The 25,795-nt window shown below is 42.3% G+C and overlaps 1 protein-coding gene across 1 annotated transcript; it reads left to right on the forward strand.

The window, feature by feature from the left end:
* Positions 1 to 438: 438 nt before the first annotated feature.
* LOC308578171 (proliferation marker protein Ki-67-like) lies at positions 439 to 25,009 on the forward strand (the record flags this gene model as incomplete). The annotated part of the gene is made up of 12 exons (XM_081178428.1): positions 439 to 551; positions 2,175 to 2,256; positions 2,355 to 2,470; positions 4,121 to 4,190; positions 5,977 to 6,055; positions 6,896 to 8,191; positions 11,983 to 12,212; positions 14,690 to 15,308; positions 16,059 to 16,189; positions 17,988 to 18,180; positions 23,662 to 24,762; positions 24,993 to 25,009. The coding sequence occupies exons 1-12, from the start codon at positions 460 to 462 to the stop codon at positions 25,007 to 25,009; spliced, it is 4,026 nt and encodes a 1,341-aa protein (XP_081034554.1). The 5' UTR covers positions 439 to 459.
* Positions 25,010 to 25,795: the final 786 nt, after the last annotated feature.

Here is a 25,795-nt window from a genome sequence, read left to right on the forward strand (position 1 = left end):
TGCAATATTTTGACAGTTGAGGATCTCACTCTGTGCATCTGATGAAGTGCACTGTATTCCATGAAAGCTAATGCCATAATACATTCATTAATTTTAAAGATGTCTTGTTCAAATTACTTGTACGTCTATGACTTTGATCATGTTACTGAGAAATGACTTGAATTTTTTTTAGCAGCTAGTGTTAATGAGCAGCAAAACAGTATACGTGTACAAATAGTACACTTGTATGTGTCTCCTGTATTATATAATGTAATTTGCATTATATGTTGTAGCTATAGACCTGATAAGAGGCTTTTACATAGTTTCATGATAATCTGGGTTTAAGAAAAGTGTAAGAAAATTGTAATTCTCTTGGTGTATTGTCTTAATAGAAAGGTGCTCATCATATATTCTAATTAGGTAAAGTTTTATTGAGTTCTCAATGTTCAATCCTTACAGGTAGGAATTACAGATGAGAAAATGCCACTTTTTGGGAAAATTGTTGTCATTAAAAAGAATGGGAGTGATGGAACTCATTTTCCGCTGACTAAAAACTCTTGTTTGTTTGGAAGGTAAGACTTATTTATTGGAAGGTATTTTGAATGTTGGAATTTAATTGTCTGAACTGTTCTTTTCACAAAGGGAAACAGTAAAATCTTTGCTACAGGAAACTCCCATTTACATGGAGGTTACGTTCCAAGGCACCACATATTTAAGTGAAATTACATATATTGGGGCACCATTGAAAAAGCCTGCAACCACCTGTTAAACTTCTAGAAACGCTTGAAAAAAAGCCAGAAATCCACCCAGCTCCACAATCACTCTCCAAATCTACTTTCTTAAACTCTCAACTCTCCATAGGCGTAAAAGGCTCCTGGGACTGCACTTGCAAAGGCTAGACTCCATTTTTGCTGTTTTCACTCTTTTAGGGCCGTATTTGCTCCTTTTTGTGCCCCTTTTGGGGATTTGCGCGTACCTGCTTGCACTTTAAAACAGCAAAACTTAAGATGTCAATTAAATTGTCAATATGCCTAAGCACTGCATCAATGTGCACATTTTAGGTTTGCACACTGGTGTAAATTTGACCTTTTTGAGAGCTAGTAGATAGGAATTTGTCTTTACTTTTGGGTTTAAATTTAATTTTTCTTCACAGTTTTGAAACTCTCAAGTGAAGCTATAATATTTTTGTGGGCAAAAATTGTTAATAGCATGCTTTCAGTGGGTCAAATGAAAGGAGCAACATTCACTTGCTATTGGAGATATAAGCATCTTTGCTGTTCTCGAATTAATGTCTCGGGATTGTCTGCTTCAAGTTCACCATACATAAAAGTCAATAGAGAGAGCTCTTTTTCAACTTTAGAGAAATTTTTGAATTGTACAACCTGCTCTGAAAGGTTGAACTTTACTAACTCCAATAGTTATTCAACCTTTCTGTTTTACATAAGCAAGTGATATCGGCAACATCTGTGTTTATCATTTCATATCTTTGGAGGGTTTTATTGGATGCAGGTGTTGCTCTGGTTTAGAGTATCTTTTCTCCAAGTATCTACGTGAATAGGTACCAGTGGCCAAGTGCATATTTAATGAAGGCAGGGGAAAGTTTATGGCAGAGGTAGCCAACCTATAGCCTGTGAGCCATATATAGTTCCCCAGGAAGTTTTTTGTGTCCTCCCTTTGCAACCTTCCAATTTGTCCATTAAAAAAATACTATTTCTTCATCGACCAGTTCTACAGGTCCCCTGTTCTGATCCATAAAATGTATTCTTTCCTATGTATATATTTATATTTTACAGAATTTAATAAATAATAATAGATTATCAAAAAAGGCTTTTAAATAGTATTGATAGAATATAAAAGCTTTTTGAAGGCAGCTTGCGAACTGCAATTCTAGCCATGGACACATTTACACTTTGGGCATGCTTGCTTTGGCATGCAGATATCATGGTTCACCCTGGACCAGTGTGGCTCTAGACCCTGAATTGATTAGCCATCTCTGGTTTATGGCATGCCAACAGTAAACATTAGTGTTTTTTTCCAGTTAAAACAAGTTCAGTTTTCATAATACTACATAGTTTGTCTTTATAATTTTTCTAATATTTGAATAGTAGCATTATGGCATTTTTTATATTAAAAACCCCTTTATCTCTGTGTAATATACAAATGTTAATCTGAAAACTGCATGATTATATTTAAAGGAAAAGAGAGTGTGACATCAGAATTCAGCTGCCTCAGGTTTCCAAAGAACATTGTAAAATCGAAGTCAATGAAAATAAGGAGGTATGCATTCTTATTTTTATTTTTTTGTATTGATTTGTTGTGTGTCTCTTGGACCTTTCTTAATTGACTGAGCTGAATATTTTTAAATCTATTTTTAGGCAACTTTGTTTAACTTAAGTCCTGCAAACCCAACAGAACTCAATGGAAATATTTTTCAGCAGCCTACGTACTTAAAGCATGGAGATGTATTCACTATTATTGATCGTTCTTTCAGGTAGGTAACAATGCTATACACAGCTATGGATCTACTTAAATAAAATTACTCTTGTCACGTTGCCTAGGTTGGGTCAAGTCACTGGAATTTTTAATGAGTTTATTTTATGTTCAGGCAACTCCTTTGTGCAGGGGTTGCATTTTGAGTCATATTGTGTGTAAGCCCATTCCATCCCCTTCTGGGTCAGAAAATGGCATGCATGGAAGGCCACACATCAATTGGACGCATGCAAAATGGTCACCACCTGTATTTCACAACTTTTATATACTGCTTGATTGTAGTAAAGCCTCTAAGCAGTTATAAAAAAGAATACGTTAAAATTATCAGTACAAGACAGTTAAAAACAGGTATTTAAAAGCATTAAAAAGATAATTAAAATCAGTAAACAAAGGGAGATTAAAATGCATTGCATCATTCAACTTGTCTGCGTAGGCTAGCCTAAACATGTTTTAAGCAGGCATTGAAAATATTACAGTCAATACTCCTATCTGATATTAGTAGGTAGAGAGTTACAAAGTATAGGTGCTGCAACACCAAAAAATTGTGGTTTTGTAACTGCGGAATGAGTGTTATGTACGTTGTGCTGTGTCAGTTCTGCCGATAGAAGTGGTTGATGGGGAGTATATGGGGTAAAGTGATGCCACAGGTAAAGTGGTCCAAAACTGTTATGGGTTTGTATACTAATAGTGACACCATGAACTTAGCCTGGTAACAAACTGGCAGCCAGTGTAGATATCTGAGCAGAGGTGTTATATGTTGATAGGATCCCAATCATTTCAGCAACTGTATTGCAGCATTCTGCATTAACTGCAGTTTCTGGGTCAGTAAAAGTGAAACTTACTTACAGTGCATTGCAGTAATCCAGCTTTGAAATCATTAATCCATGAACTACTGAGGTTACCTGGGCTTCCATTGACAAAGCTGGATCCAAAAGCACCCCCAAATTGCATACCAGCTAATTCAGCTGAAGTGTGACCCCATCCATGGCACGTAATTGATCAGTTTATTGCACATGGGATCCAGACACCTATAGTGCCTCCACCTTGGCAGGATTCAACCTCAGCTTACTTTCCCTCATCTGTCCCACCACTGTGTCCGGGCACAGGTCCAGGCTCCATGTGGCTTCTGGTGGCTTTGTATAGATTTTAAATAGCACTGGGGGATACAATTGTACCCAGGGGTACTCCATAACATAACTGTCAGAGATTCATAAAGCACTCTTCTGGTGCTGTTCTCAGGACTGCAGTAATGGAAGCCCAGTAACACAGTGATACCAGTGTCCATTCCACTGAGTCATTTCAGGAGGATACTACGGGAAATGGTATTGAAAGCTGCACAAGAGTCAAGAAGCAAGAGCAATGTCACAGTCCCCTTGTCCTGCTCTCTGTAAAGGTCAGGTCTCAGGCAGCCAAAACTGACTCTGTCTCATAGCCAAGCCTGATCCCAGAACTCATCTCCTTTATTCACCTCCCTGACTACTCAATTTGTTGCTACTTACACTTCTTGTTTGGCTCTATGACTGTTAAGGCTGGTGCTTTCTTTGCATTATCCAGCCCAAAGAGTTTTCAACAACTGGTATGCAGCCAGGGTATTTAGCTCATCAGTGGGATAAACAAATCAATATTAAGCCTACCTAATACCTTTAAACAGGTTTGAATATCCACCTTCATTACTTCCACGGAAGAGGAGTTCCAGGTCTCAAGAGAATGAAACATTACAGGTAACTCCATGAATACAAGGAAATGCACCTTTGCATTTTGCTGGACTGAATGAAATATGTAGCTATAGGTTTCCATATTCCCAATCTCCTTAAGTGGGTTTTTTACCTGCAGATGTAGGGTCTCCCTTTTTTATGTGTGGATGGCAACTGTATTCACAGAAACGTTTTAATGTCAGCACTCTTCTCTCCAAAGTAATATATTACTGAGAATGTATGCTTTTAATAGATGTTTTGGAAGCATTCTTTTAACAGCACATTTTCATATCATATTTTTTTAATGATTATGCAAGAACAACTGTATTCAAAGATGATAGATTATTTTCAAGATAGCTGTTACTCCTAGTTTAGGGGGTGAAGATAAATAAACAGCTGAAGCTTTTTCTTAAGAATAAATGGAACTAGGCTAGAGGTGGTGGGTTCTAGTGAAATCTACTCAGTTAAATTATTCGATACCATATAAATATTTACTTCAAAAATAAACCAATTACCGTATTTTTCGCCCCATAAGACGCACTTTTTCCCCTCCAAAAATGAAGGGGAAATGTGCCTGCGTCTTATGGGGCGAATGCAGGCTTTCGCTGAAGCCTGGAGAGCGAGGGGGGTCGGTGCGCACCGACCCCTCTCGCTCTCCAGGCTTCAGGAAGCTCTGCGCAACCCTCGGGAGACCGGCTCAGCTCTGCCCGGGAGCCGGGGGCGAAGCTCCGCCCCGCTCCCGGTGGCTGTGCAGAGCTGCCTGCGGTCCTGGGACCAGCGCAGCTCTGCGCTGCCATCCGGAGCGGGGCGCTAAGTTCCGCCCCGCTCCCGGTGGCCGGGCAGAGCTGCCTGCGGTCCTGGGACCAGCACAGCTCTGCCCGGCCACCGGGAGCCGGGGGAGAAGCTCCGCCCCGCTCCCGGTGGCCGTGCAGAGCTGCCTGCAGTCCTGGGACCAGCGCAGCTCTGCGCCGCCATCCCGAGCGGCACACTGCAGGCAGGTCTGCACCGGCACCCGGAGCGGGGCGCCAAGTCCTGCCCCGCTCGGGATGGCGGCACACAGCTGCCTGCCGTCCCGGAACTGCAGGCAGGTCTGCACCGGCATCCGGAGCGGGGCGCCAAGTCCCGCCCCGCTCGGGATGGCGGCACACAGCTGCCTGCCGTCCCGGGACGGCAGGCAGGTCTGCACCGGCATCCGGAGCGGGGCGCCAAGTCCCGCCCCGCTCGGGATGGCGGCACACAGCTGCCTGCCGTCCCGGGACTGCAGGCAGGTCTGCACCGGCATCCGGAGCGGGGCGCCAAGTCCCGCCCCGCTCGGGATGGCGGCACACAGCTGCCTGCCGTCCCGGGACTGCAGGCAGGTCTGCACCGGCATCCGGAGCGGGGCGCCAAGTCCCGCCCCGCTCGGGATGGCGGCACAGAGCTGCCTCCCGTCCCGGGACTGCAGGCAGGTCTGCGCCGCCATCCCGAGCGGGGCGCTAAGTCCTGCCCCGCTCGGGATGGCGGCGCAGAGCTGCCTGCCCTCCCGGGACTGGTGCACTTCTCCCCATCGCCAGCCCCACAAGCTCGGGGGACAACGGGGAGGCAGAGCGTGCCTTCCCACTGTTCCCCGACCTGGTTCTTCCAGCCCCGCACCTGGGGGGGGGAAATAAAATTTTTTTTCTTTATTTCCCCCCCAAAAAACTAGGTGTGTCTTATGGGCCGGAGCGTCTTATGGGGCGCAAAATACGGTAATACTTTCCATAGGCACAATTTTGTGAACTTCTAAAACAAATAAAACATTCATTGATCTGATACATTGTGTACAAATTTACAGGTTCTTCATATTCTGCAGGAAGAACAGGAGGAGTTGTTGCACTGTCGGAATTCAGAATCTAAAAGTCCTCAGATTTCTGGTTGGTAGTTATTTTAGCTTATTTACCACTGTTAGGCCTTGAATGGTAAGAAAATGTAAAGCTACATAAACAGATACGTAGTAGTTGAAATCAAAGCATTTACTGGGATTCTGCTGTAGGAGGGAACAGATGAAGCAAGATTTGGTGAATTAGTTTCTCCTGTAGGGATGAATGTGATCCTTGATATGGGTTGTCTCCACCCATCTCTCCAGTAACAGGAAGCAAAATATTTTAGAGAATACACCTTGTGGGCTGAGAAAACCCCTTCCAGTTCTATTTCCTGCCAGTTCCACTGCAGGTTGTATTGTCAGCTGATCCAGGCATGGCAAAAGAGAAGAAGCGGGAACTGATATTCAGACAGCCACTTTTTTTGTTTGCTCTGGATTATGATTAGAGTTCACAAGTAGATAAATCTTAATTTTATATTACAGATTATGCTGATGTTTGTCAGTGTACACACACACACACACACAGAGAGAGAGAGAGAGAGAGAGAGAGAGAGAGAGAGTCTATTGCATACACGGATAAGTTTTAAGAATCCATTCACTATGGGCATGCTATTCTCAGTATCGGTTGCAAAGTAGCTTCATATGAGTGCATTTGTGAATGTCTGAGCTGTATGTTGAGGACTTTTATGTTAAATCTTATTTTATATGTAGAAGCAGGTGTTGTTGATTTTACTTAATTCCTCAAAAATATATTTGCCCTATGATCAGAACCTTAACTGACTGTAGAATTTGGTAACACTGTTTCATCTAACTTAAGCATTATACCAAAAATAGAAATACTTTTAAAGAACACATTGTTTAAAAATGTATTCTTTTAAAAATCTCTTCTTAGAAAAGAAACTTGACTGGGAAAATCGGAATACTAATGAAAGTGACAAGACAAAAATTCAAGAATTTATTACTGGACAGTATGGCACACCCCAATCTACATACAAAACCTTCAGTTCAGAAAGGAAAAACGAAATGTCTCCCTTTAGCGAACTTTATGAATTAGTGAAGCACGAACCTGATACAAAAATAGCAGAGAAAGATGTTAGCAATGAAACATTTCTGCAGTCAAAAGAAGAACACTTAGCCAGAAAAGATGGTAATGATACCTTGGAAGAAGCTGCATCTCAGATACCACGCAGGATATCTGAAACTGGTCAAACTAAGAAGACTGAAGGTGTAATTTGGAATGAATTTGAACATTCTCGTTATATTAAAAGTCAAGAAATAAACAGTGTGATATCAAATCCAAGATCTCTTGAAAGGAACAGATCCAAAAGATCATCTTTGGGTCTTCAAGGTTATGCTGCAGAACGGAAGCAAGAAAGTGAAGGCACCAATCAGTTAAATTTCAAGAAAGCAGAAGAGAATGAACTAGATGGAACTGAAGGAATTAAAAATGCAAGTAATGATACAGATTTAACAGCAAGTAGACAAAGTGCAAAGTATTTCCATGAATCATGTTCCATAGTATCATTGGAACCTGCAGATAGAGCAGGGCGCCCTGAAAAGTCAGAAGAAGAGCCAACAAAGACAGCTGGTGTGGAAATCAAAGCTAACTTAACAGATACTTGCAGATCATTTGTAAGCATTTTGTCCATACCAAAGTCTAATAAGGAGAGTTTTCAAACTTATTCTAGTCCACGTAAGTTTTTTAAAATAAAAGGCAAGAATGAAGTGCTGGCCATAGAACCAATGCATACTCTGAAAGCAACAAATGAGATTGGTATGAACAACACACAAAAAGATAGAAACTCTGGAATCATTGCCTATTCATTTCGCTGTCGTAACAGTAAAAGCCCCCGGAGGAGCATTAAGCAAAATGAAGACTTTTTAAATGGGCGTTTTTCTACAGAGCAGATGCATATCAATTCAGAGGAGTCATTAGAAGTTCCTGTAGATACTTCTGGAACAGGTTGCATGTGCACACCTAACCAGCCACCTGAAAAAGAGGGAAACTGGCTCCAGGAGGAGGAGGAGGATGATAAAATAAAAGAACCAACAATGAAGGCCCACAACCAGAGTTTTGATAATAAACACTATATACCAGGTCATGAAAATAATGTACCAGTGCCAGCAGAGGGTGAGACTGCTTCAGAACTGAATGTGACAAGCGCATTTATTATAAAAAGAAAGTCAGGTAAATACTTGCAGTACAAGCCTAAGACTATCATTTTGAGATTGTTTCAGAAATTTGTCATGACTTTTTCTTGAACTTGTAATTTTGCTCTCTTTATGTAGTTTTATTCAAAGTCTGTTGGTTATTCTATTTATAAAACTTGTATGAATACCAAAGGAATTTGGTTACTACGATTAAGAGAAGTACAGTGCACTAAAAATAACCCCAACAGATTTTTCTCAATTTTTATCTCTTACTAGTTCTGTTTTTAAAATCTTACTTTAACAGAAAGTATCCTTACTATTTTGATACTGAAGTGTCATCATACACTCATTTTCTGACTATCAGTCTTGTATTTAGGTCCAAGAGACCTCTTTAAGGGCATACTGGGGGGGGGGGATGATTTACTTCAAAGTGACTATGGTTTTGGTTTTTTTTGTTTTTTTTGGGGGGGGGGTTTAAAAAAACACAACTTTATTTGTGGCGCTGTTGCAGAGGTCTCTGTCTTTACAAAAAAAGGGATACAGGAGGGTTTGCCCGTTTTCGAAACCCGAGTGGTAAACTCCCACCCGTCAATTACACCTTGGGAGCCTCTTCTGGTTTCTTGGCTCCTGACGGAGTGATTTGGGCATGCGCCTCAAAGGTGACAGGGATCTGGATTTCAGCAGACTGAATGGCCGGCTTGGGCAAAGGAGCCTCTATCGTCAACATGCCATCGGGGGAAAGGGAGGAGCGGACTGCAGCAGGGTCGATACCAGGGGGCAGCGTGTATTTTCTTGTGAAACATCTGGAGATGAACCCATGATCGTCCTGCCTTTCTTCATGCTTGCCTCTGTAGGCCTTTAAATATGACCTGAACCAAATTCTGCCTCTCATCCCTGCTACTGAATGGGTGAAGTTTCAGACTTGGCATAAGCCAGCTTCCCTTTTTTAAAAAAGATGGGGGGAGGGACGACATATGTTTAAAAAGAACAGATATTTAATGCTTAATATGGATGAATTGGTTAGAGTGTGGTGCTGATAATGCCAAGGTTGCAGGTTTAATCTCTGGATGGGACAGCTGCATATTCCTGCATTTCAGGGGGAGTTGCACTAGATGATTCTTCATGATCATTTACAGTTCTATGATTCTATGAATATCTGTAGGGAAATCACTGGTCACCCCAACCATCAGCATGCCTCTTGCCCTTCGGTCGGCGCCAGAAGGGAGGGAGCCTTCTAGGCTGGATGGCATGAACAGCTGTAACTTTTTTTTTTTTTTAAGAGTTTTTAAAATATTTTATTAAGGATTTTCTTGTTTTACAGAAGTGTAGTGCCTCATATATATTTTTTCCCCATGTAACATTTTTACAAATCCGTTTCATTTGTTGAGGCATTAGGGGGAGAAGAAAATAAAAATAAAAATAAAAATAAAAAAAGGAGAGAAAAAGAAAGGGGGGTGGAGAGAGGGAAGATGGATAAGGGTGGGATTGGGTGGCGGTGTTTCTATTATGTTTAATGTATGTAGAGTTTGGTGTCAGCGTGCTTTTGTTGTTCACTTGTGTTCCTTTGGTGGTGAGAGAGGTTGGGGTTGGCCTAGGGTGTGATTGTTTGCTTGTGATTGGCTGTGGTGATCTTGGTTTTCGTGTGTGAGTGAGGTGGGTGGGTGTTTTGGATCAGGTTAGCCATATTGATTTGTATGCTGTTGGTGGATTATTGTCATTGTCCTGTTGGGCTGTGTGTGTGATAAAGGGGAGCCATACCGGGGTGAAGGCATCTTCTTCTGTTTGTCCCCGTGTCAGTTTCAGTTTATTAGTTAATTTTTCTAGTAGGGCTGTTTCCCATACTATTTGGTACCATTGGTCCATGCTTACTCCTGACAGGTCTCTCCAGTGTCTGGTTATGGTGTTTCTGGCTGCTGAGAGCAGGTGGGTTATGAGTTCTTTGTGGTGTAAATGGGCATTGTTGTCTTGGAAGATGTTTAGTAGGGCCAATTCTGGGGTGGTGTCTATTACTTGCTTAGTTATTTTACAAATTTCTTGTATGGCTGTTGTCCAGAACAGTTGGATTTTGGGACACTCCCACCACATGTGGAAGTATGTGCCTGTGGAGGTGCACCCTCTCCAGCATTTTGGTGAGGTTCCTGGGTGTATTAGCGCTAGTTTCCTTGGTGTTAGGTACCACCTGTAGGTGAGTTTCAAAGTGACTATGGTTTTAAAAATAGGCTTCTGTTGGTATCACCAAGAGTTTAACAAAAACTATTCGGAATATGTGACCTGACAGTGTTAAGAAAAGAGAAAGCAAAACAGAAACAGAAACAAATGCCTAAGTTTCTGTTAGGGATCTTCTACTGGAGCGCAGTAGAAGGAGTTTCAGTATAACCCTATAGAACATTACAAATATGAAATCAGTATTGCAGATTTTAACTATGAGTATGTTAAGTCTTCTGTCAGGACAAAACAAACCTGGAGCAGAAATAACCCCCTAGACCAGGGGGCAGCAAATTTTTTCAGCAGGGGGCTGGTCCACTGTCCTTCAGACCTTGTGGGCGACCGGACTATATGGGGGGGGGGGTGAACGAATTCCTATTCCCCACAAATAACCCAGAGATGTATTTTAAATAAAAGCACACATTCTACTCATGTAAAAACATGCTGATTCCCAGACCATCCACGGGCTGGATTGAGAAGGCAATTGGGCCGGATCTGTCCCCTGGGCCTTAGTTTGCCTATCCATGCCCTAGACTAAAAGTTAATCAGGGGGGTCCAAAAGACCTGCAATCTTTTGTGACAGGTTTTTGTATGCACAGAAAAAAATCTCCAGTGCTCTTGAATTGGTGCAAATACATAAAAGATGAAATTTTAGTTATCACTCCAGAAAACAATGAATTAACAATAAATAATATTCAAATTATACTGACACTCAGTATGTAGTAACCAATTCACAGAAGAAAAAAATCTTTTTCATCACTTAACTATCTTCTTGGTCATTATATCAGTTTCTGTGATGTTCCTTATTTTAGCCAACTACAAGTTTGAATAGGATACCTCATTCTCCATTTGGTTCCAATAATAATATTTGTTTATTATTATTGTTTATTAGCAAGTTCCATGTCAGCTTTCACACTTTAAAAGTATTTCATATAACCTAAAGCATCGTCATTGCAGGTAAACGTACAAAATACCTCAATATCAAGGCAATTTGAAAACTTATATTTTTACGTGTTTTTGGACAAATCCAATAGATTTCATTAATTAGTCTATCCCTGCTATCAAGTAATCCTGCTTATTTAACATAGTAAACAAAAATCAACAATAGCCTACCTTTACATTCTGAAACCACCAAACCTCTTGCTGATCATGAGGTCAGCAGTGCTACGGGGTGAGCTCCCATTGCTCTATCTCAGCTCCTGCCAACCTAGCAGTTCAAAAGCATACAAGTGCGAGTAGTTAAATAGGTACCACTGCAGTGGGAAGGTAAATGGCATTTACATGCTCTCTGGCTTCCGTCATGGTGTACCATTGCACCAGAAGTGGTTTAGCCATGCTGGCCACATGACCTGGAAAAGTTGTCTGCAGACAAATGCTGGCCCCCTCGGCATGAAAGCGGAGGTGAGCGACGTACTCCATAGTTGAAGCCAACTGGACTTAACTGTCCAGGGGTCCTTTACTTTTACCTTTTACTCCCTTTGTGATTGGAGCTAAATATTTATGTTGGAATTCAGAATAACTTTCTTCTGTCTTTCTTTTAGATAAATTACCTAAAATGAATCAACCTTCTGATTAGCTTTGTAACTTGGTATATTGAATTTGGTATGTTTTGCTCTTTTGTAGAAGTTAAGAAATCACCTAAAAAGCGGAAGGACGAAGAACCTGACATATTAATTCAGCCTCTTGGAAAGAGAAAGAGGGTGTCCTTTGGTGGGCACTTGAGTCCTGAACTGTTTGATAAATGCTTACCTCCAAACTCACCACTTAAAAGAGGTGCAACTCCAGCACGACTGAGCTTGCCATTTGGAAACTCGCCTCGAGCGGTTTTGAAATTTAGACAATCTCGAATCAAGGTAAATAATTTTCTGTACTGAAATGCCTCAAAAGCACCCAGATCAAGTCTTCTGCTTCTCATTCTTCGTGTGTGTGTGTGTGTGTTTCTAACAATCCTGTACATGCATACTTAGATATAAGTCCCATTGGGTGAAATCCAACATTGTGTAAGAAAACTCCTTCCCCTGTTGCTCTGTATGCCCCCCCCCCGCACCAAATCTCCAGAGGGTCCAAAGACTTTGAAGCAGGATTGGTGGACACATGAGAGCTGGGGTGCAGGGAAGAAGGCCCCCTTGAGAGTAAATTTGTTCTAATGCCACAATATAATTGGATATTATCCATTCCTTCCAATGGGGCTTACAAGTAAGTAGGTATTGGATCCCTGCCTAAAAATTTTTAATTCAGAAGTTGTCAGGGTAAATGAAGTGTCCTTGAGACAGGTTTATGATCTTGAATGCAGGGAAATATTATTTCCAGCGTGGGTTGAGCAAGTTCCAGTTGCTTGACCATTTGCTTCAGAGGTCTTGTTCCCTGACAAATGCTAGCAAGGGAAGACTTGTTTCCACCATGGGATGAGTGGGGTCTAGCCCCACTCCCTTGTTTTCACCTGCTGTACAATAACTCTTGAGAACTGGCATTTTTATTAAAAGTTGGATTATGAGTAAAAATAAATAAAATTGCAGCAAGGGACAACATGACTCCATCGTGGGTTGGAGCAAGTAGTTTGATGTTACTGTTCTGTATTGTGGTTTTTCTATTTAGTAGTTGTAGTGATTGTATTTCATTTTATCATGTTGTGTGCTGTCCTGTGCTTCGTTTGAGGAAGGCCTCTCAAAGATAAGTGTTTTATCTTATTTAAAAGAAATGAGCAGAAAAGATGTCTACTTGAATGAATGCAGTGCATTCTCACTGAATAAAAGTTCTTAATTTTGGCTTGACAGTGCCCTTTAAAAAAGGAGGAGGAAAGCTCTCATTTAAGGAGAAGGGCTAGGACAGGTTTGAGGAACCTCTGGCTTGCAGGCCAATCTTGGCTTGACAGGCTTCCCCATTGGCCCACAAGTGAGGGAGGCAGTTGGCCAAACCAGCTTAAGTCCCTTCCGAAGCACCCAACAATCAGCTGGTTGTTGGGAGCCTTTGAAGCAGTGCACAAAGCAGGAACCCAGTGGCTGATGCAAAGCGAAGATGTTCCTACTTGGTTCAGGTGTCATGTCCCTCCTTTCATTTCAGCAACTGGATTTACAAAGAAACAACTATTGAAATGATGTGGAAAAACACGTCGCTTTTAACAGTGCCTTGCTGCCTGCTAGTGCTTTGAAGTCTTAAATTTGGGGTTTCAGAGCACCAAATCCCTTGACATCATTTGTGATTTCAGCAGGAGGATGGCCCCGCACACTTGTAAAATTTGGCCTGCTAGACTGGCCTGTGGATCCAAAAAGGTTCCTTTTCTCTGGGCTAGGACATGATGTGTGTCTGTGTGGTTTCTTCCTAGGCCTCTTCATGTGTCTGGCCTTCCAGATTTTGGTGGATTATAGCTCTCATCATCATTAACCATTGGCTCTACTCACTGGAGCTGATATGAGTTAGGCCAGAAGTCGCCAAACTTTGAACCAGTGAGCCCATCTTAAATTTGGAGAAAGTGCTGTTCTTGCTAATCACAAAATGGCTGCCGCGGGTTAGCTTTTTATTATAAAATGGCTGCTAAGTCTAAAAGTATGGAAAAAGAGACATAATTATAGAATGATGCAGACATGCCACCCCATTAGTGAAGACATGAGCACATGCACCAACCACTACTGCATTCTCTCCCAGGAAGAAGCTCTTTATACTTTAATCCTGGCATCCAGTGACATGTGGACATGTTCATAGGTGTAGCTGGCTAAGTGCAAACAAACTGAGCAAGAAGAGCAAGCTATTTCTTATGTATTGTGGATTTTTGATGAGATACTTACTGAGGTATTTCATGGGTGCCAAAGGGGGGTCCTGCTACCTGCAGGACACCAAAAGGTTTCTTATCCCTATTTACCCAAGAAAGAAAGGTTAATTGAAAAGGAGCACTTAACAGTTTGTGTGTCAAAGTATGTAGCTCTAACTTCACATGCTTTTCTGTAGATAATAGGGGCACGGTTGCCAATGTAGATGTCCAAAATAATTTGTCTTAACAAACCAGCTTGTGCAGATGTTATAGTAAGGAGATGCACTTGAATGAAGTACCAGTTACAACTACTTAGTTCCTGGGCAACTACTGAAATCTGTAAGTGGATATTTATACTTCAAATTGCTATCCTGTACTTCCTCTAAGGATCTCAGGACAACATAGAGAACATTTTATCTATTCAACCACTGCAGTATGATACGGTTGTAAACCTAAGTGGTACACTAGATTCCCAAATTCAGGTCTCCTCAGTTTAAGTTCTGCTTATGTGCTATGCCACATTTGATATCTCATTAGAAGTTCTTTGTATTAACTTTTTAAAAAATCCCTCTTCTTTCTCTACAGAGTTTCCCTGAAGGGGTTCAGCATGAGAATAGTTCATCTAAGAATGCTGCCTCACCCTCAGCACGCAGGTCTCCAGTTGCCTCGCCCACAGCACGCAGGTCTCCGGTTGCCTCACCCGCAGCACGCAAGTCTTTGGTTGCCTCGCCCACAGCACGCAAATCTTCGGTTGCCTCTCCCGCAGCACGCCGGTCTTCAATTGCCTCGCCCGCAGCACGCCGGTCTCCGGTTGCCTCGCCCGCAGCACGCAGGTCTCCAGTTGCCTCACCTCCAGCACGCAGGTCACCGGTTGCCTCGCCTCCAGCACGCAGGTCTCCGGTTGCTTCGCCCCCAGCCACTTTTTCTTTTGATGCACCCCAAAGAAGAGGTCGCTTTTCAGTTTCTCATGTTACCAGCCCACCTTCAGAAGCACAGGATGCTCTTTCCAGTCAGATGAACGGAGATGAAGAAGAGTTCACTGAAGTAAAGACATCTGAACCTACTGTTCAAGAATGCAAAGCTGCTCGTTCAACAAAGAGGAGCAAAAATGCTACTCCAAGAAGTTCTTTGTGTAGGAGAAGTGGAGTAATGGGTGTAATTCACTCTAAAAGGCAAAGTGGGGCTTCCAAAGCCAACTTGATAGGTTTGTCATTATTGCTTTGTTAGTGTCTTTTGATGTTCCACAAAACAATCAGATACAGCATATAGTATTCTAAAAGACTGCAGGGTTTACCAGCCTTTTTGGATCAGTGGGCACAGTTTGAATTTTGATAGAGTGAGGGTGCCCATCACAAAATAGCTACTATGAGAGATGTGTGGCCTAACACCAAATGGCTACAATAAGGAGTATGGTCTAACACAGAATTAGAGAGAGAGCCACCCTCAAATCTTATGCTAACCATGGGAAGTCATTTAGGTCCTACTAATCCTGATTGTGGAGATAACACCAATGCTGTAACGGGACATTACTCAGTACCAGGACAAATATACAAGGTGGTCACACCACACTCAATTTCATTTCACAGAAATTGCTCAAACTTGGGCCCCCAGCTGTTGTTGGCACACAACTCCCATAATCCCTAGCTAGCAAGACCAGTGGTCAGGGATGATGGGACCAAGTTTGAGAAACACTGGCTTAGAAGATACATGCACATTTTGTCCCCTATTTGTGGGAGGGCTAGACAGTTGTGGGTTTTTTAATTAAAAAAATAAAGCTTGGAATTGGCACATGTCCAGAGGTACTAATGAAAGCCTTCATGGGCATCAGGCTGACAACCCTGGCTTAAAAATGCATTAGAACAAATGAATCTACAAATCTAGAAAATGTTGGTTTTATTAAAAATGTGTTTTAAGCATAGAAATAACTAGCAATCTTGAACAATTATCATTCCAGTTGCAAAGTCTTGGGCAGATATAGTGAAACAGGGTGTTCCAAAATCTCAAGTAAGCAGTGCTGCAAAATGTGGTCTTAAAAGATCAGCCAAGAAGAGGTCAGCCAAGAAGAACTCAACAAAACCATCAAAGGTAATTCTCTAGCAGTGATCAAAACTAATACCCTGCATTTAGTAAATATATTGAAGCATTCCATTTTCCAGTCATTAAATGCCAGAGTCTGGAATTCTTTGAAACCAGGGATGGGAAGGGCCTTTAGCTTTTTGATAGATGGTCTGTATCCATGAAGTACCAGTTTCAGTCCCTGGCACTTCTAGACAACTTGAGATCTATTCCACCAAGTCAGAATAGACATCACTGGGATGGATGGACCAATAGTTCTGCTTTGTATAAGGCAGCTTCAAATGTCCTCCACCTTGCCCCCCCCCCCCAATAATTGCATGGAATTCCAGAGCAAATGTGCAGATCAGATTCTTTCCCCCTACTCTGAGTTTGGAGATGTGTTCTCTTGGTGTGCATGCCTTTTGGATAATGAAACCAGCCTGAATTACCACATTGGAGTATATATGAGTAATATAAAGCACAGCAGTTTGTAAAGTAGGTTAAAACTAGGCTTGGGAAAATTATGGATAAGTTGATGTTGCTAATGTTAATGAGTATGCATCATATTTTCTTTTGAGAGAGGATATGGTAAAATGAATGGAGATGAATTCTAGGTGCATGATGAGAGCAAGTAGAAAGGCAGCCAATGTCTGGTAGATGGAGCAAGACCATGTTTTGTCCACAAACCAAAGTGGCTTGCCCACACACTGGGCCACAAGCAAAAAGAAATAATGTTTTAAGAGCTGTGTTTGCTACTTAAAAGCTTGTAGGTTAAGTAAAACAGGCTGAATGATCTGTAAGAACAATGGCTTCTAGCCAACATTGTCTGCGCACATGCAAAGCAGATCTCCGCTTGAGAAACAGGACTACATCTTACTGTTTGTTGTCAAACAATTACCAAGTACCCAGTATCCTGAAAGTAAATGGGTAGACACTTCTAAAGCATTTCCAACGTAATATTAGCTTTTTGCAATGAGAGAAAGAGCCAGAAGATACATATGTGGAGAGGAAATGTAGCCACAAGTGAAAAGTTTTCAAGTGCCTTTCACACAGCTTTCCTCTTGTATTATAATAATTCAAACTATGAATTACTATTTGATTACTTTAGGAATAAAGAGAGTTTTCTATATTCAAACTACTACAATTACAATTAAGTCCTTTAGAATTCATGCTGCTTAATGTAATGTAGTTAGTTAACAGCATGTAATGAACCAGGAAGGTTCAGTTCAAACTTTAGTTCAGCCACGAAATCATTGGATCAGCCATACTCTGTCAAGCATCTAATCTGTAATATGGGTGTAATACTCTTGTAGCCTTACAGGATGTTAAGCAGTTTGAATACCATTCTGTACTATTATTCTCTTATTATCAAACACCTCTATATTAAATACATACATAAATGGACTTTATCAAATAAGATATGCAAAATTGGATTTCCCATGCTATTCTTGCAGTCTTTTCTCAGTACTACTTAAGTAAAAGGATGGAAATGACTTAGAATTGGCAAAAGCCACCCTAAGCAACAGTGCAACAATGCACTGAGAATTTTTAGTATGTTGTTGGGGAGGCAAGATGTGACTGGCCAGATGTGAGCTCTATGTTTGTAGTTTCTGCTGCTGCCAAGCAGCAAAATGTTTCAAGAAGGAAAAATGGATGAAAGCTCTGTCTGCTTTTTTTTGCTTGGATTTATTGTGCATGCTGGACTTGACATTCAGAATTGTATCCAACTTTGAAGTAAATGGTAATTGAGCTGCGAGCACCAGGACTTACATGCACTCTGAGCCTCAGTGATCAGACTCAAAGGTTTAATTGTATATTTTGTTTTCAGAACAATGTTTCCATGCTAAAAACGCCAATAAGAAAAGTCCAGGGTCACTTTACTACAGGATATGCAAATTCCCCTGCTCCAATTGTGATTGGAAAAGCTCATACCAGTATTGTGAATGCTGCTGTACAAGTCCCTAAAGTGATGATCAACTATCCTTTGAAGAAACATGATGACTTAAATGAAAGTTTTACAGGTAAATTGTTAGTGTTTTGGTGAAATGATTTTTTTTCTTGTACAGTACCAAATATTTTGCAAGCCTATAAGGAGTTCACTTGCATCCCATGGAAAATGGTTGGATTGGTCATATAAAGAACTTGGTTGGTTTTACTGTCTGAAACAAACACATGCTGTTCTAACAAAATCAAACCTAGTTTGTACAAAGTAGCATTCTGTTTAAGTCAGTGACGGGCCAGAAAGACCTATGTTTAAATCTCTGCTCATCCATGAATCTTACTTGGTGCCCTTCAACTAGTCAATATATCTCAACGTATCTATGTTTTTGCAAGGATAAAGCTGTAGTAATGGAGAAAGTGCATGTATGTCACAAAGTTCCAAGTATATTTCGTAAAAAACCATTGGCTGCTAGTGCCATCTTAAGATATATTTATCCTATCACATGAGGAAGTTCACATCCTAAGATGGCACTTGCTATAAGACTTTCTTATGGCTTTGATCCACAGAACTGTGAATGGAAGGATAAAATAGATTGGTGCTGTTTTGTTAACTTTTTAAGAAGACCTGCTGGAGCTAACCCAAAGGCTTTCTGGGCCAACATACTGTTTCCCGGAGTAGCCAACCGGATCACTATGGGAAGCCCACAAGCAGGGCAGGATGGCAATAGCCTTCTTGTTTCACTGCAGCATGCTACTCTGATATGCTCCCAGTCCTCTAAAAGTGTAAGGTTAGGACTGGACTAACCCTAGGTGATATTGAACCCAGCAAGACGCTCAGAGCTGTAGGAATGCACAACCTGCAAGGAGCAGGGGGAGCAGTCTGAGAGAATAATCTTGCAAAGCCCTTTTGGGCCTTTGCTAAGATCAAAGCTCCCAATTGAGTATCCTTGGGCACATCCAGATTACCCTAGTTCTAGCTCTGGTTCATTCTGCTCCCAGGCATGAGGAAGTGACAACAGATTAGGAGTTAGTTGCTTTTCCTCACACAGCACATCTGTTAGTCAGAAACAGTCACCGCATGATCAAAATAAGCTTTCCGCTTGCATTTAACTATTTTTATATGCAAATCTGGGCAGATTTAATAGCTAGCATTTTTTAAATTGTATGTAAAACCTATAGTGTGTGTTTGTCTGTAGTACAGCATTAGGTGTACAGTAAAACTTTAAGAAATAAAAGCTGCTCAGTCTTATCAATCCCTAATTGCCAGAAAATTATATTGCGAACATGCATACAGGAAAGTGATGAATATAAGGCACTAAGTGGTTTTTAACATTGGCAACTTACCCATTCTTGACTATAGTAAGATTTTTATCCATGCCAATTTACCAACTCTCAGTTTTGCCAACAGATGGCACTGTGATATTATTTTAAAGGTAGGTCAATATCTAAACCAAGTGTAATACAGTAGTGATACCATCATATAATGGTCCAAAAATACGCAGTCATTTCATCATACTAATACTGGTTTTAAATGCCCCCGAATGAAAGTTGCTCTTTTGCTAAAATCCCTATTTACCTGTTTAATCTGGAAGCATGTGAATTTAGTAATTTCTCAAACTCATATTAGTCTTAATTATGAACTAGTCTTTTAATTCCGCCCTCTCCCACCCCACAATGATGGGTTTTTAAATTTAGATTAGATTTGCTTAATTCTGTTTTGCTATTCTCAGCAACGGGGGAAATGGGTATGCTGGGTACTGAAGGTCCATTTCTAGTTAGAAATCATTCGAACTAGCTAGTGAGATCTTGTAGTGAACTCAGTGCTTGTAGTGTAGCAGCATATATGCAGAGCCCTAATAAGGCCCTTTCCCCAAGTGTTTCAAAATATATAATACTGGGGGTTTGAATTGAGCACAGGTGTCCCGCTGCCCTACTCTTCATGCTGAGCCAGTCAGAGAACCCCCTCCCAGCAGAAAGCCACAAATAGGGTGTTCCAAGGGGTAGGGCTGAGATAGCCCAGAACTGATGGATCCCAAGCCAGTCTTGCAGCTTTCATTGGCTAGCACTGGGCCCAATCAAGACTTGATGCAGGGATCAGGTCCGAACCTTCCCTCTTCATTATATTTTTAAATTTTCTATACTTCAATATAGAGAAGAAAAGAGGTGTAGTTCCTCTGTTCCTGCCTGATTTTTGTTGACAGTTGCTGCGTTTTTTTACGGAAGCACAGCTTGCCAGAGTGAAAGAATCTTACTTCTTGGAGACTGGGAAGGAAATCAGGATTTTACATGGAAGCATAGGTGCTCGCTTCCCTATTGCAAGAATGTATGTGGGTTTATTGAACCATGCAATATAGATTTATAGAATACTAGTATAATTTAAAGTTGAAAATGTCTTCATGGCATCTTTCTTTCTTTGCCTACTAATCGGTAAAGGTAAAGCGACCCCTGACCATTAGTATCTGTTCATTTCTGCTTCCCTGGAGAAAATGAGTCCTTATTGAAAGGGTTTATGCTCTGCTTCCAAGGCATGTGCTCCAGCAACATTGGTAGGGCTTCTTGTGTTCCTGCTGCCATCTTTCAGCATGGGTACCTTCTCTTGCATTTGGTAAAGGGGCCCCTGACCATTAGGTCCAGTCGTGACCGACTCTGGGGTTGCAGCGCTCATCTCGCTTTATTGGCAGAGGGAACCGGCGTACAGCTTCCGGGTCATGTAGCCAGCATGACTAAGACGCTTCTGGCATGGAAACGCCATTTACCTTCCCGCCACAGCAGTACCTATTTATCTACTTGCACTTTGATGTGCTTTTGAACTGCTAGGTTGGCAGGAGCAGGGACCGAGCAATGGGAGCTCACCCCGTCACGGGGATTCAAACCACCAACCTTCTGATCGGCAAGTCCTAGGCTCTGTGGTTTAACCCACAGCGCCACCCGTGTCCCCATCTGTAAAGGTAGCATGTAATAAATCATTAGCGGGAAGAGGAATTGATACATCATCAACAGCTATCACAGTTTGTTCAGACTAATGGGTGATAAACTACCATGTGGCTGTAAACTGCCATGAACATTAATGTTTGAAAATCTTGTGTGATGTTGTAGTCTGGGATTGCACTGTATATAAGACTGTTCTTCTGGGGAGCAGTCAAGCAAAGAGAATGAATTCTTAATAGTTATGTTTTCCCTTGCTCCCAATTGCAAACAAACTACAGTGGTACCCCGCAAGACGAATGCCTCGCAAGACGGAAAACCCGCAAGACGAAAGGGTTTTCTGTTTTGGAGGCGCTTCGCAAGACGAATTTCCCTATGGGCTTGCATCGCAAGACGAAAGCCCATAGGGAAATGCTGGCGGTCGGGAGCAAAGACTTTCGCCCACAGCCGGCCTTCAGAAGAGGACCTCTTCTGAAGGCCGGCGGGGGGCAAAAGTCTTTGCTCCCCCCCGCCTGCCTTCCCCCCGCCTGCCCCGGGCGATCTTAAAATGCTGGCGGGCGGGAGCGAAGCGTTCGCTGCCGACCCCCAGCATTTTAAAATCTCCAAGGGACAGCAGAGAAGTCTCTGTCCCGGGGAGATTTTAAAATGCTGGGGGTTGGGAGCGAAGCGTTTGCTGCCGACCCCCAGCATTTTAAAATCTCCCCGTGTCCCGGGGAGGTTTTAAAATGCTGGGGGTCGGGAGCGAAGCGCTGCCGAGCCCCAGCATTTTAAAATCTCCCCGTGTCCCGGGAAGATTTTAAAATGCTGGGGGTCGGCAGCGCTTCGCTCCCGACCCCCAGCATTTTAAAACGCTGTTCCGAAGGGGGGGGGGGCGGGAACACCTGCCCCAGCCGCCCCACTTCGGAACGCTGTTCCGAAGCGGGGAGGGGGGGCGGGGACACCTGCCCCAGCCGCCCCACTTCGGAACGCTGTTCCAAAGCGGGGAGGGGGGCGGGGACACCTGCCCCAGCCGCCCCACTTCGGAACGCTGTTCCGAAGCGGGGAGGGGGGGCGGGGACACCTGCCCCAGCCGCCCCACTTCGGAACGCTGTTGCGGGGCGGGGGGCGGGAACACCTTCTGAAGGCGGGCAGGGGGCGAAAGTCTTTGTCCCCCCTGCCTGCCTTCCCAGGGGCTTTTAAATCGCCCCGGACAGCGGAGAAGTCCTCCGCTGTCCGGGGCGATTTTAAAATGCCGCCCGCCAGCATTTTAAGATCGCCCCAGACAGCGGAGAAGTCCTCCGCTGTCCCAGGGTTTTTTAAAATGCTGGGGGTGGGAAGAAAAGCCCTTGTACCCCCCCCCCCAGCCTTCAGAAGAGGTCCGGGGACAGACTGTCCCCGGACCTGGTCTGAAGGCGGTTTCCCTAGGAACGCATTAATTGATTTTCAATGCATTCCTATGGGAAACCGTGCATCGCAAGACGAAAAAACCGCAAGACGAAGAGACTTGCGGAACGAATTAATTAGGTCCAGTTATAGAGATTAATTTTTTTAATGTGTGGGCATCGAAATCTGTTGTCATTGTACCGCTTTATGTGCACCTTATGTCCTAAAGCACACAATGGCAATAGGAAAGCGACTGATTGAAAATGGGATCCTTATTTTACTGGTGTTCCAATTTGATGCTTGCAGTATATCTGAATGGGACACAGCTGGTGCTGTGGTCTAAACCACTAAGACTTGGGCTTGCCGATCAAAAGGTTGGCGGTTCGAATTCCCGCGACGGGGTGAGCTCCCGTTTCTCCATCCCAGTTCCTGCCAACCTAGCAGTTCGGAAGCACGTCAAAGTGCAAGTAGATAAACAGGCGGGAAGGTAAACGGCGTTTCTGTGCGCTGCTCTGGTTTCGCCAGAAGCGACTTAGTCATGCTGGCTACATTACCCGGAAAAACTGTCTGTGGACAAACGTCAGCTCCCTCTGCCAGTAAAGCAAAATGAGCGCCCCAACCCCAGAGTCGTTTGCGACTAGACTTAACTGTCAGGGGTCCTTTACCTTCACCTTTTTTAGAATATCTGAAAGGGTAATGGATGAAGCTGACTTGCATGATTTTTACACATTGATTCTTGAGTGTATAGATAATGCACATTAGGTTGTAAGTGTGGGAGCTCTGTGCAAAGGGTTCTTTTGAACAAACAAGCCAGGGCTCATCTAACGGCACACATTGGATTTGAATTCCAGCATAGGACTACAAGAACCCATCACTAAGTAATGTTTAGGTGAAATCGTGAGCCCATTCTAAATGTAACTTAGTATTTCTAAGGCTATGTGTGGCTAAGAAGTGCTTAACTTGGTTGCATTTTATTCATCTTGAAGCATTCTTCATAATTACAACAAAACTTGAATAATTTTATTTATGAGATTCTGGAATATGAAGGTTTGGGAAAGCACTGTAAAGTGGCATAATCTGCAAATAGTGGTGTATTGTTAAAGTTAAGAATGATTAATAGCACAAGATATAAATATCACGTGGCAAAATATAAAAGCAAATTTATGAAGCAATGTAGTATTCCTCTGGGACTTCTTGGCTAATAAGTGTGTTTACTACTCTTCACAATCACCATATCCTGAGAAATAACATTGAATGTGCTTTTCTTTTTTAAGAGTCCATGAGAAATGACTGTGAAAATAAAGAAGCAAAACTGGAATCATCACCTAAACGAATATCTCCTTTGCCAAAACCAAAGGACAACAGTAAAAATATTTCAGAATTAAAAGACAAGTTGGGACATGTTGCATGTAACACATTTAGTGAATTAAAATCAGAAGCAGTGATAGAACCTGTTGAAATAAAGTGTGTTTCAGAAAGCCATCAGCTAAAGGGAATGGACTCTGAAAACGGACACAAAATTGATTTTGTGAAAAAAACAGTTGCAAATTCTGGGGCAGTAGATATAGAAATCATTGGACCATTGCCTTCAGCTAGAAGAACTAGAAGAGGGGAAGCTGATGAATCCAGATCCGTAAAAGAACATGATGCAAAAAATACACAGAGGCATACAAGCAGCACCCAGAGAGCAGAATCAGTCAATTGTGTGCAGGCTAATGAAAACTTTGACCAGAACATCACTGAAATAAATCTAAAGCAAGAATCTGAAAGCAACACATCTGCAGTTGAAAGTGAGGGGGGAAAGGCAGCTCAACAAACTAAGGCAAGTTTAGAATTAGAAGAAAATGCAGAAATACAAGACAAAATAAAAAACCAAAAATTTGAAACTTCAGGAGTGGAAAGCGCTGAAAATGTCATACTTAAAAGAAATAGAAGAGGAAAGGCTGCTTCAATACAAGCAGAATTGTTTACAACAAACACAGATGTTAATGAGGCTAAAAAGGAAAGTCTAAGACACACAACACCTAAAACACAGGTTTTGGAAAAGACTGCAACAGATGTTAAAGAAAATAATGTTAGGAGAAGGAAAGGGATGAAAGTTCATCTTCTGTGTGATAATTCTGTATCACTTGGGGAAAAACATATGCTTGGAGATAAGGATGGTGCTTATGAAGAACAAAAGAGTACTTCCATTGCGTCACAGCCAGGCATGCAGGAAATTCAAAATGAAGAGAATCCTGATGAAGCGCAAAAGGTGCCATTGGAAAGTGTGCAAACTCCTGAGGAGCATAGTCCACCAAGAAGGCAGACAGTAGCACCCAGGAGAGGAAGAATCAAGCGAGCCATTTCCCAGGAAACAACTACAGAATGTGACAGTAAACAGACAGTTGATACAGAAGACCAAAATATGCTTGTCACTGTAAAAGAGAATCGACCAAAAAGGGGCAGGGGAAGAAGAGCTGTTCCTGAATGCCAGATATCACCTCTTTTGGAAAACGTTGCTCTTACAAAAGAGAGTCCAACAGTGGACAGCTTTAGTTCTACCCAAGGAAAATGTTCTTTGCAAGAAACTCAGACTAAAGAGAATCTTGATGAAATGCCTAAGATGCCCTTGGAAAGTGAGCAACCTCTTTTAGAGCACAGTCCACCAAAAAGACAGAAGATAGCAAAAGGAAACCCACCGAGGAGAGGTAGAAGCAAACAAACCATCTCTCCTGAAACACTCACTGAATGTGACAGTAAACAAGCAGCTGATACAGAAGACCAAAATATGCCTGTCACTGTAAAAGAGAATCAGCCAAAAAGGGGCAGGGGGAGAAGAGCTGCTCCTGTATGTTCAGTGACATTGCCTCTGGAAGACATTCCACTTACATATGAGGGCCCAACAGCAAACAGCATTAGTTCTGCCCCAGGAAAGTGTTCTTTAGATGAAGTTCAAAAAGAAGAGAAACCTAATGAAACTGAGGAGGTGCCTTTGGAAGGTTTGCAGACTCCTGCAAAGTATTGTCCAGCAAGGAAGCAAAAAGTAGCAAAGAGAATGCTGCCCAAGAGAGGGAAAACCAAGCAAGACATTTCTCAGGAAACATCCATAGAATGTGAAAGTAAACAGACAGCTGATAGAAAAGACCAAGCCATGGTTGTCACCATAAAAGATAATCAGCTGGAAAGGGGCAGAAGAAACCCACTCAGGAGAGGTAGAAACAAACAAACCATTTCTCCTGAAATACTCACTGAATGCGACAGTAAACAGGCAGGTGATACAGAAGACCAAAATATGCTTGTCACTGTAAAAGAGAATCAGCCAAAAAGGGGCAGGGGGAGAAGAGCTGCTCCTCCTGTATGTTCAGTGACATTGCCTCTGGAAGACATTCCACTTACATATGAGGGCCCAACAGCAAACAGCATTAG

This window comes from Podarcis bocagei (assembly GCF_964188305.1).
Source record: "Podarcis bocagei genome assembly, chromosome: W".
NCBI lineage: Eukaryota > Metazoa > Chordata > Lepidosauria > Squamata > Lacertidae > Podarcis > Podarcis bocagei.